The sequence below is a fragment of the Lolium rigidum genome, chromosome 6 (assembly GCF_022539505.1).
Source record: "Lolium rigidum isolate FL_2022 chromosome 6, APGP_CSIRO_Lrig_0.1, whole genome shotgun sequence".
In the NCBI taxonomy this organism is placed as follows: Eukaryota; Viridiplantae; Streptophyta; class Magnoliopsida; order Poales; family Poaceae; genus Lolium; species Lolium rigidum.
In genome coordinates this window covers 179,064,649-179,075,924 of record NC_061513.1, presented here as the reverse complement: position 1 = coordinate 179,075,924, position 11,276 = coordinate 179,064,649, and the positions used below count along the sequence as shown (strand labels likewise).

General features: G+C 41.3%; 1 protein-coding gene across 1 annotated transcript; it reads left to right on the top strand.

Annotated features, from left to right (window-relative positions):
- Positions 1–3,012: 3,012 nt before the first annotated feature.
- Positions 3,013–11,005, top strand: LOC124666503 (protein ROOT HAIR DEFECTIVE 3). The gene is made up of 23 exons (XM_047203854.1): positions 3,013–3,144; positions 4,090–4,239; positions 4,348–4,414; positions 4,524–4,626; positions 5,060–5,130; positions 5,219–5,282; positions 5,432–5,497; positions 5,642–5,689; positions 5,765–5,827; positions 5,913–5,969; positions 6,071–6,229; positions 6,310–6,378; positions 6,467–6,558; positions 7,063–7,141; positions 7,800–7,962; positions 8,664–8,788; positions 8,900–9,162; positions 9,240–9,336; positions 9,417–9,578; positions 9,708–9,812; positions 10,000–10,094; positions 10,183–10,279; positions 10,367–11,005. Exons 2-23 carry the CDS (start codon positions 4,092–4,094, stop codon positions 10,583–10,585), a joined length of 2,412 nt encoding a protein of 803 aa, XP_047059810.1. The 5' UTR covers positions 3,013–3,144; positions 4,090–4,091; the 3' UTR covers positions 10,586–11,005.
- Positions 11,006–11,276: the final 271 nt, after the last annotated feature.

Sequence of the window (11,276 nt, the reverse complement as noted above, 5' to 3'; positions counted from 1 at the left end):
CTTCTTGCCTCTCTCGTGGTCGTCCAAGCCGGTGTCTGCATCTTCTTCCCTCATCTTCAGTTTGGCGGCTCCGGCATCATCGTTGGTGCGGTGAAGGACTAGGGTGAAAGCCCTGCTCGGTGCCTTCCGGTGCGGACCACGACGATGCCTGCAGGCTGCTTGACTGCTTGTCGGGGCTAATTGAGGAGAGGCCGATGTGGTAACTAGAGACTTCAGAAATGTGATGCGTTACCGGTGTTGGCTACTGGCCAAAACATAGGTCACCGAGGCGCTATGTATGATGTGGTGGATGCAACCTAGTCGACGGCTTCCCCAAGTCCGAAGGATCTTGCCTTGTACTCGCTAACTTCTCTAGGCTCATGAGGGAAGGTACGTTGGTTCGGGCTGCCTTGGATTCGGGGTCGAGCTATGGTGGTGTCTCTCTTGATTCGTGACGCAATCCAGAGGAGGCTTGGTACTCCATCTCCTCACCTCTTTTGGTAGGACGTTGGGGGCGAGTCGTTTTCATCGGGTCATTTGTAGAGGATGTGTTGTAAGCTGCTTGGCAATGTATTGACTTGGGTGTGTAGAGTTGTAGCCTTATGGCATTTTATCGGCTGCCAGCCTCTTTTTCTTTATGATTGATACATTTTTCAGGATGTATTCTCCAAAAAAACTAGACATGATGTCATAATTATATACTTTTTTGTCCTATGAATCAAATGATCTCTTAGTGTTACCTCTCGGATTGATAGCTCGACCATATACTCATCCCGATGATCAGTTTTGACACCTAAGTCAAGCCATCGATTTTTTTCCAATTCGGTCCGAGTTCTTGCTTGTCTTGGTCCCTTTTTCTCATGACCGCCATCACACAGGGTGAACACAAAAATGAGAAGAAAATAATCTTTCTTCCTTTTCTAGGTGGCTTAAAATTTATGCCTTTGGAAATCTGGGAAAAAGCCTAACTTCAAAATTCCACATAGGTTAAGGACCAAGTTTAAATAAAATGGCAAGAGAGAGGATTAATGCACCTTAGAGAACTAGATGGAAGAAACCTTAAAAGGGATGATCATAATCAATATAAATGTTGCGTTCGATATAAATTTAGGGTTAGGTGCCACGAGAGAGATAATCCGGAATGACCATGGAACTTGTTTAGCGGTGGCCAACAAAGTTTTGAACAATGTGGTTGATGCTCCAATGGAAAAGGCTTATGCTTTTAGGGCAGGTCTCGTGCTGGCACACCAGGCGGGGCTTAACACTTTCACAATCCAAATTGATTGTATCCAGATGATGGAGACGGTGAAGCAAGGTGGTTTCATCGATATCGGTGACAACAGTTTATGATGATTCCTCTGTCCTATGGAGTGGTTTTGACAGAGTTTCAGTTGAATATTGTCATAGGGAGGCTAATGAGGTAGCACATGAGCTAGGTAGGAACACATATACTTCAAATTCTTCATGTATTTGGGTCGATGAACCCCCTAGCTTCATTTTAAATGCTCTTGTAAACGATGTATCCATGTTTGAAAGTCAATAAAGCTAGTTGAATGACATTTCCTAAAAAAGGTTTAAATAAACTAGGAGCACCCGTAAAGATCCATGTGAAAAATAGAAGAATAATCTAAAGCCTAAGAACCAACCTTCGGAAAACTAGGGGGAGTGAGGGAGGGAGGGAGTGAGAGAGAGAGAAGTATGGATATGTTAGAAGATATATGGATCACATAAGATGTATGTGGGCGCCCGGTTTTAGGCTTGGTCGCCTCTAATTTTGAAGGAGATATACTACGATGAATGAGTTCTTGTGACAATAACCATGTATAGCCCCATGCATACATTTGGTGGTTCTTCCAATAATATTGTTATAGCTTATTGTCACAATCTTGATTCTACTATGTTTCCAAACAAAAATGTTTTACCAACTACACATGCACAAACTCATAATGATGGAAAATTTTGCAACGTGCATTCAAAGGGTCAAGAATGCTGAGCAAAATAATATGTGTGATGGAAAAATGTGAACCACATAATCTTACGTGAGAAAATCCCACCATACATAAACCATATACTAAATGATAGTAACTAAGAGGAGATCTCTAGAGAGAACATTAGACACCAAGACGAAACAATATGGTGAGGTCTTCAACATTTAGGATATGAGTCATGTCTTCATTGTCGGGTTCAAGACATATCTAGGATACGAGCCAATGTATTAGCTGCGGTGAAAAGATCAACTATACTGCTCTACAATGATAGCTTTAATAGAAAAATGACATTGACTGCAAGCATTTTTGGGCCCAACTAAAGAAGGCTAGACCTAAAGCTTTCACTTCGTACAAAAGCTATCCGCCAAGCCGCAATACACATCATATCTGACCTAGCTAGGCTAGGTTTCTACCATATGTAGTTGTTCACTACATCCCCACATCAATTTCCATCGACAAAAGTGAAGTCTTATTTTCATGTAGTCCTCATTGATCCTTCTTAATAGAACAACATCGGTTTTTCTCAATGGCCTCACCGAGGACAACTTTTTCTATGAAAACAACATGAGTCACCTGACGAGGGAAGGGATCAGGAGGTGGTCAAGACTTGACCAACACGGAGGGGAGCTGACGGCCGTCCAACATCAAAGGGGACCATTGGAGAGTTCCCGGTGACGCTAGGCACACGAGCACCCGGCTGGCGATCGAGACTGGGATGCAAGTGATGCGGGAGGGAAGGAGTGGGGGTGGGATGGGGCTAATCCAATCGATAGGGTAATAGTTTTTTCATTTTAAAAAAGTGAGATTTTTTTTGAAGTGTTATTGTATTATTCATACATGTACATATGGTCTCATACTTTGTGTATGGCCTGTGTATGGGTACATATAACACGTACTCCGGTCCACCATGGCACCCTACCACCCACCAGCCGTCGGCGACAGAATCCGAACATATTTCCTTTTCTTCCTCCTTCTGCTTTCCCGTTCGTATTTACCGTTCATACCATTGCCACCCCTCCTTCTATTCGAAATTCACAAATTACCCACTTCCCCATAAAAAGGAGACGCCTTTGTGCTCCTCCTCTCTCTTCCTTCTCGCCCCGGCCCCGTTTCCTCCCCTCCGCCCCATCCATCGCCGCCGACGCGACGCCGACCGCCGAGCGACGCAATCTCCACGGTGCGTATTCCTCCGCCTCCCGCATCTCTCCCTGATCCGATGGACGCTTCCCGGATCGCTCCCTCGCTTCGTCCCAGGGTCTCGGATTTTGATTCCCTCCCCTGTTTTTTCTTTACGTTGGTCCTCTTGTTGTACGGCGATTTTCCGCCGAATAGGCGTCCAGATCGATGCGGGGCGTTGCTCCAATCCCCGTCGGCAGCCGCCGGGCCGGTAGATTCAGCTGGTTCCCCGTTCGGTTTGGGGGTTTATGCCTGTTGGCGGATTCGGACCCGCGGCGCTCGATTCGCCTGGAGGTCGCCGCGCCTGCTCGGATCTCCTCCCGCTGGATCGCCTCAAAAGGCTCGGCCTTTTTTCTAAAGCTTCCCTCTCTTCCCCGATTTCGTGATCCCCCGGCCGTACGATCTCGATAGGGTTAATGATGCTTGCGGAAGCACTGTCACTGTAAGTTGCCGTAGAACTCCCTTCCGGGAGTATATATATATATGCTTAGGGATTGCCTGATCCGCGTAACCTCTAGTATCTCTGGGTGGGTTGCACGCGAGCGTGTACCGTGTGCGATCTGTAGTAATAATTCTAGTAGTGAATCGTAGTTTGACCCGGACGAAAGCCGTATAAGCGCATGCATTCATAAATTTGCTCCCCTCAGTACATCAGTAACATTCGACTGCCTATAGCTCTCTCTCTCCCCCATTTAATGCTCCTCTTTCATTTCATATGAAAAATGCACTAATCATCACCTGATGATAACATCCAATACTTTTCTTCTTGACAACTTTTCTGCATATATGCTTCGAGAAGCTGCATTGTAATGACCCTTAATAAAGCCCTAAAAACTGAATCCCTGGAAATTTTGTAGACGCTATGCACTGAAAATCATGCTCTCCACTATTGGTTTCTTCTTCCCAAGCTTAAATGTGATGGCTTTATACGTTTCTGTCTTTGCAGAAATGGAGGAACCCTGTCTTTCCACGCAGCTTATTGATGGAGATGGCGTTTTCAATGTATCTGGATTGGAGAGCTTCTTGAAGGAAGTTAAATTGGCCGAATGTGGGCTCTCGTATGCTGTTGTGTCTATAATGGGCCCACAAAGTAGTGGTATGATTTGCTCCTTCCCTCATCGCTTCCATCCTGTTTAACTCTAACCAGTTATATGTTATTACCATTGGTACCTCAATCCCTCCTCCCCACCCCGATGTTTTGCAGGAAAGAGTACACTTTTGAATCATCTGTTCCGCACGAATTTTAGGGAGATGGATGCTTTCAGAGGAAGGTGTGTTCTCATTCTTTTATATTTGCATTCCTTCTCTATGCATGCTTCTTTGCTTCGGTGGAACCAATTCTTCTTCTGTCAACTAACTAGCATTTATTCAAATTTTCAGGTCACAGACAACCAAAGGTATATGGATGGCGCACGCCAAGAATATTGAACCGTGCACCCTTGTAATGGATTTGGAAGGCACTGATGGAAGAGAGAGGGGCGAGGTAATGAACAGACAAGAATCTCGATTCGGATTCGATTGAACGTTCACTATTACGGAAAACGCATTCTTAAATCCACTTTTTTTTTTCCTCAACACATACCTAGATGAAACATTTTCCTTCTTGCATCTTATAGTACTAAGTTAGGGTGTCAGCTAGGGCATCTCCAATATGCCACAATAATCTGTCTTCAGCTTACAAGCCTGTAAGGCCCTCCATTTCATTTCATTTCATCATATTGCCAACTTGTAGTGGATGAAGTTTATTGAGTACCCAATCATGTGATGGCTGTTGTGTCTTGATTTCTGCTTAAGCTCACTAGCCGAAGCTATCATTTGCATGTCAGGCAACTGAGATGATTTTTAATTATTACGTTTTGGATTATGGATGTTCTATTCCACATTGTACTCTCCTAATTGATCCACACAATTTTCAGGATGACACTGCCTTTGAGAAGCAAAGTGCGTTATTTGCTTTGGCTGTTTCGGATATTGTGCTGATCAATATGTAAGCTATTTCCCTAATTGCTGATGTGGAACCTATTATCACTAAATTGGACACTATGTTTAATTGATTGTTTTCTTCTATTCCATAGGTGGTGCCATGACATTGGGAGAGAGCAGGCTGCGAACAAGCCTCTTTTGAAGACCGTTTTCCAGGTTAGTTTGGTAAAACTGCAGTTGGATATTTCTGTATTTCTTTCTTTCTTTCTTTCTTTCTTTCTTTCCTTCTTTCTTTCTTTCTTATTCTTAACTCTTTATTGTTGTGGAGGCATTATCATGTCCTAATATATCTCCTATCTGTGTAGGTCATGATGAGATTGTTCAGTCCCCGCAAAACAACAATGTTATTTGTTATTCGTGACAAATCAAAGGTGAGGACTTGACACAGTGCAATTTAGGATGCTAGAAACTAGTATGATATTTTCCGAAGCAACTGTTAGTAATCTTTTTTTTTTTACTTCCCGAATCTATTTTTTTGTACTGGATTAATACATACCTTTTTTGGTTATAAACAGACACCTCTGGAAAATCTTGAACCTATTTTAAGGGAAGATATTCAGAAGGTACATTATTTCTTACTTATGGCTGACTATTATTTTTTGGCTTTCAGTATGCTAAACTGTTTCATCTGTTTGCAGATATGGGACGGTGTTCCTAAACCCCATGCCCATAAAGAAACTCCACTCAGTGATTTTTTCAATGTAAAATCCTTACCAATCGTTTGTTTTGCTTGTTGGTTTCGTATGCATCTGCTAGATTTGCTCACTATGTATTTCCCACATTCAGGTACAAGTTGTGGCTCTTAACAGTTATGAGGAAAAAGAAGAATTATTTAAGGAGCAGGTTGGTGTGACTTCAATGTCTATTAGTTGATGACACTAGATTTGTGGTTGCTGCTGATTTACTTAGAAATATGAATAACAGAGTGCATTAAATTTCTGAAGGTTTCCAGTTTGAGAGATAGGTTTCAACATTCTATCGCTCCTGGTGGACTTGCTGGAGATCGGCGTGGTGTTGTTCCAGCATCAGGCTTTTCATTTAGTTCACAGCATTTTTGGAAGGTCATTAAGGAGAACAAAGACCTTGATCTACCTGCTCATAAAGTGAGGACCCTCCACCATTTTCTAATTTGAGCTATGAACATATAATTTATACTGAAATATTTGAATATAAATCAATTCAGGTTATGGTGGCTACTGTCCGTTGCGAGGAAATCGGTAATGAAAAACTTGCCAGCTTTACAGCTGATGAGGTGATTATAGTGCATATTATTTGGCTTAATAAATGCTGCATATTCTCATGAAACCAACTGACACCATAATACATATAACTATGTAAAGGAATGGCAAAAATTTGAGGAGGCTGTTCAAAGTGACTATGTACCGGGGTTTGGGAAGCATATCAGCAGCCTTCTTGATAAATGTTTATCAGAGTGAGTTTTCATTGCCTTCTTGTGGTTAGTAATGTTTTCTTTGTTCTGGTTGTGGTTGTCCAATTCAGAAAACTTATGTGGAGTGAGTACAGCCATTTATCAGTCAAACTGGTTGGTGATCAGATCCCAAATGCCAGTCAGTTGCTTTGAGAATCTAGTCAAGTTTGGTCCATTCTAGCCTAATTGTTCCGAGTGAAAAAATACGGTGACAGATATTTCCAGTAAATTGTTGCAAGTCATCCACGTGTGTGTTTCTTTTGCTTGCATGAACAAAAAGCATTGCCTTTAAAAAACATTTCACGAGAATGAGGGTTTGGGTGTTTGCAAATGTAAAAGCAGTCCATAAAGCATATTTATTTGTTCTAGATGAATTGCATAGTTTATCATCTTTCTGAGATACAAGCCGTGCTTATTTTTTGGTGTACGGTTGTGCCCTGAGTTAAGATAATGACCTGGAAATTTTTCTGTGGCTATAATTATTTTGCTTTTGTTTAAAAATTGCAGGTATGACATGGAGGCTATTTATTTTGATGAAGGCGTCAGAACGTCAAAAAGGCAACAACTTGAGTCTAAACTCTTGCAGGTTTGCCCTTATGTCTTGTTCTAATCTCATCTGTTGTACCAAATGTTAATTCCTCGCTCCTCACCTCCAAGCATTTAATCAACAGTTTGGTTATGTACTTTTGTTGTACATAAGATGGACCAATCAGTCATCTTCATAAACGTTGTAGTCATCTTCTTGCACGTTCTAGTCATCTTCGTACACGGATACACCATACTTGTAATATGGAGTTTAACCTGGGGAACAACCTTGATGCTAATTTCTTGACACTGTTTACCATAATTTTTTTGTAAGAGACCAGTGGAAAAACAGGATACTGGTAATCTTGAAATTAACCAGTGAACAGATCTTAATGCTAATATTTTTTAATAGGAATTGCCATGTTTTCTGTAAGAAATCATTGAAGAGTGTGGTGTGTTTTTACATGGTGGTAAAAACAAGCGAGATTTTTTGTATTAAAACTGAAAACCTAATAGTCCAACTTGTATTTGTTTTCCTGCCATGAATTATGTTATGTTCAGTTTTTTTTGCCTCATCCTGACTACAAAATTTGTTCATTGATATTTACTCATGTTTCGTTCATTGTTTAGTTGTCCTGCTAATTTATGGACTGTTTTCAAATGTTGAGTGTTCTCTTTGATGACTTAGTTCTTACACGAATAACCGTTTTGTGTCCTAGCTTGTCAATCCTGCATACCAATCTCTTCTGGGTCATTTACGGGCCAGAACTTTAGAAGCATTTAAGGATTCCTTTGAGAAGGCCCTTGAAAAGGATGGATTTGCTGTTGCTGCTCGCGATTCTGTCCGCATTTTCTTGGAGAAGTTCGACAAAGGATCTGAAGGTATGTCTTTAGGAAATGTTGCTAATGTACTTGCTCGTGTGTTTGTAAAGGTGATAGTCTTCCGCTGTGATAGGAATGCACATTTATGGTGCTAACCAGCGAACTCCAGGTATGGCTGGTGTTATTAGAGTATGCTGGACTGCTGGAGTGCTGGGTGTGGAATTGGCTAGGTCATTGTAATTAAACAAGATCCAGTAGGCATTTGTCTAGTCTAGGCATAAATAACATAAACTAAAATCCTCAAGAATATATACATTCAAGTTCAGTCATCCATGGAACCAACTATTCCATACAGTTCACTTGATATTTTTCTGACTGATGCTAATATTTTATTTTATTACACTTAAATGTCACAAATGACCAGTTACGTTTCTGGTACCTGCTGGGAAATGGCACCAGCCAGATGGAGCTGGGAGCAAAGCATAAATATTTAGTTAAACCTTGTAAGAAACATCACCAATTTGGTGTTTGTTTTCTTTTTATGGCAGTTGAGATAGATACACTATTGATCATCTGAGGTACTGCTATGCTAAGAGTAGTGACACCTCTCAAATACCAACTGTAATAATGTTATAATATTACTAGCAATGGACACATGCTTTCAAGTATGCTGTTACTCCATGGAAGTTTATCACTTGCAGTCTGCTCCTTTTCAACATAAATGCATTCACCTTATAGTGACAGACCTGGATATTATACAGATGCTACTATTGAACAAGTGAACTGGGACTCCTCGAAAGTTAGGGATAAGCTTAAGCGTGACATCGAGGCACATGTGGTGTCAGTCCGTGCTGCAAAACTTTCGGAACTTTGTGCCGGATATGAGGTTGCCTTCAGTTTCCAATTTCATTTGTTTATCTTATCAAATAATTGGTTTAACTGTCATGACAAAGAACATATATTTTTCCCTTTTAAAATTTGAGGCCTACTGTTGCAGGGGAAACTTACCAAAGCTCTGGCAGAACCTGTAGAAGCTCTTCTAGATTCAGCCAGTGAGGAAACCTGGCCAGCTATTAGGAAGCTTCTCCAACGTGAGACAAAAGCTGCTGTTTCAGGTCTTGAATCTGCTATTTCAACTTTTGAGCTCGATGAAGCTACTGAGAAAGAACTGCTTTCGAGGCTGGAGAATCATGGAAGGGGCGTTGTTGAGTCAAAGGCAAAAGAAGAAGCTGCAAGGGTCTTGATCCGTATGAAGGACAGGTGAGCCGTGCTTCGGATCTAACTCAAAAAAGGAGACATATTGTCTGCGTGAAATCTAAATGTGAAAAACTGTACAGGTTCTCGATGTTATTCAGTCGTGATGCTGACTCCATGCCAAGGGTATGGACAGGAAAGGAAGACATAAAAGCAATTACTAAAACTGCTCGTTCAGCTGTACGTCAAATGTTAAAACTCTCTATTTGAAATGAAAGAATTTGTTTAGGAACTGAAACTTGATACTCCTCTCTGTACAGTCCATGAAGTTGCTTTCTACAATGGCTGCAATCCGGTTGGATGAAGACGGCGACAACATTGATAACACTCTTTCCCTTGCTCTAGTTGATGCTGCGAGGCCTGGGACTACAGATAGGAGTATCCAATCGCTTGATCCACTCGCCTCCAGTTCATGGGAAAGGGTGTGTGGACATCGTGTCATTTTTATTAGTGTTTGTCAGCTGAAGCAATACTCTTTTCTTTTTCATAGACCATTTTCCCACAAATTGTTGCTTTGTTATTTGCTAAATGGATGCCATTAATACCAACAGGTTCCAGAGGAGAGAACTTTAATCTCCCCTGTCCAGTGCAAATCTCTGTGGAGACAATTTAAGGCCGAAACTGAGTATACCGTCACTCAAGCCATAGCTGCTCAGGTATCCTCACAAGTCACAACCACTTCGCCAATTATTCATCTTGCACTATCAAAACTCTCGTTGTTTCCACATCTCCAATCCCTTTTGTTTAGTACTTTTGCGAGTTTCTTTGGAAGCGAGGTGGTCTACATAGTATGAATTTTTGTGTATAGTATTGTTACTAATCATTTACTGTTCCCTTCTAAAGGAAGCAAATAAGAGAAACAACAACTGGCTGCCTCCTCCATGGGCACTTGCTGCGATGGCTGTACTTGGGTTCAATGAGTTTATGACATTGCTGAGGTACTTTGTTTTGTCTGTAGAGTCACGCATGAGTTTTTGTTAATGCATGTATCCATTTGGTATGACTGAGATTTCATTTGATGGACAGGAATCCATTTTACCTAGCCGTCATGTTCGTAATTTTCCTTGTTGGGAAAGCCCTCTGGGTTCAACTAGACATTGCCAATGAATTCCGAAACGGATTTGTGAGTATTAAAGCAACAAGTATGTCATGCTATATTCTTGGTAGGAAGTAACATCTAACCTATTATTTTTGCTTGGATATTACGCAGCTTCCGGCTCTACTTTCTCTGTCCACAAAATTTGTTCCGACAATAATGAACATTCTGAAGAGACTAGCTGACGCTGGGGCAGAGCCCCCAGCCCCGCAAAGAGAGATGGAACTTCAACCAACAAGGAATAGTTCAAACAGCAACGTCACGTCAGCAGGATCCTCCAGCATAACCTCTTCAGAGAATGGACCTGAATATTCCAGCCCAATAGCCCAATGATCAGTTGATCTCTAGTTTTTAGCAGAAAACTCTACCAGTTGTACCTGCAACGGCTTGAGCCTAGGAGATTGGTGCCTTGCGGTTTTTGCACGCTTGCCCTTCCCAACCTGATGTATGAAAATTACATGGAACAGTCCAGAGAGGTTATATATGGAATTTTGGGGCTGGGAGTCGTTTGTAAGAAACATTGTAGAATATAACTTTCATCTCCTTCGTTTTTGTAATGTCTTATATGATGGTTGTATAGAAGATTTGTGATTATTTCTATCATCTCAACCCATGAGGCTGGCGAGACACAGAGGTGCATACCTACACTACTATATAATAATTAGTTGGTTGCATATATTGCGATTTACGAGAAGTATGTATATTTCATGAAACTGTGATCTGGTTGCTCTGCATAATAATTCGATTGCTTAAGTGACTGGAGAATATTTGTAATTCTTTTTTGCCATATTTTAAGTTGTTTTCAGAACCTACAGCTTGAGTTAACATTGCGTGATTAATATTTGAGCCTCACCTGGTGATTTTCTTTGATACTGTGTTCCCTGATCTAATACTCTCTTTTTGAACAAAAAGAAGCAGCAGTAAATTACCAAGAATTCGGTTAAGGGGACAAGTTCCCTTCAGAGATGGGCAACTGTGTCTTGTGAGGACAGTCCAGCGACATCTCACAAAAATCAAAGGAATA

Coding starts and splice junctions, on each gene's coding strand:
- LOC124666503 (XM_047203854.1), top strand. CDS start 4,092: ATGGAGGAACCCTGTCTTTCCACGCAGCTTATTGATGGAGATGGCGTT. Junction 4,627..5,059: donor ATGGAAGAGAGAGGGGCGAG/GTAATGAACAGA, acceptor CACAATTTTCAG/GATGACACTGCCTTTGAGAA. Junction 6,379..6,466: donor CCAGCTTTACAGCTGATGAG/GTGATTATAGTG, acceptor AACTATGTAAAG/GAATGGCAAAAATTTGAGGA.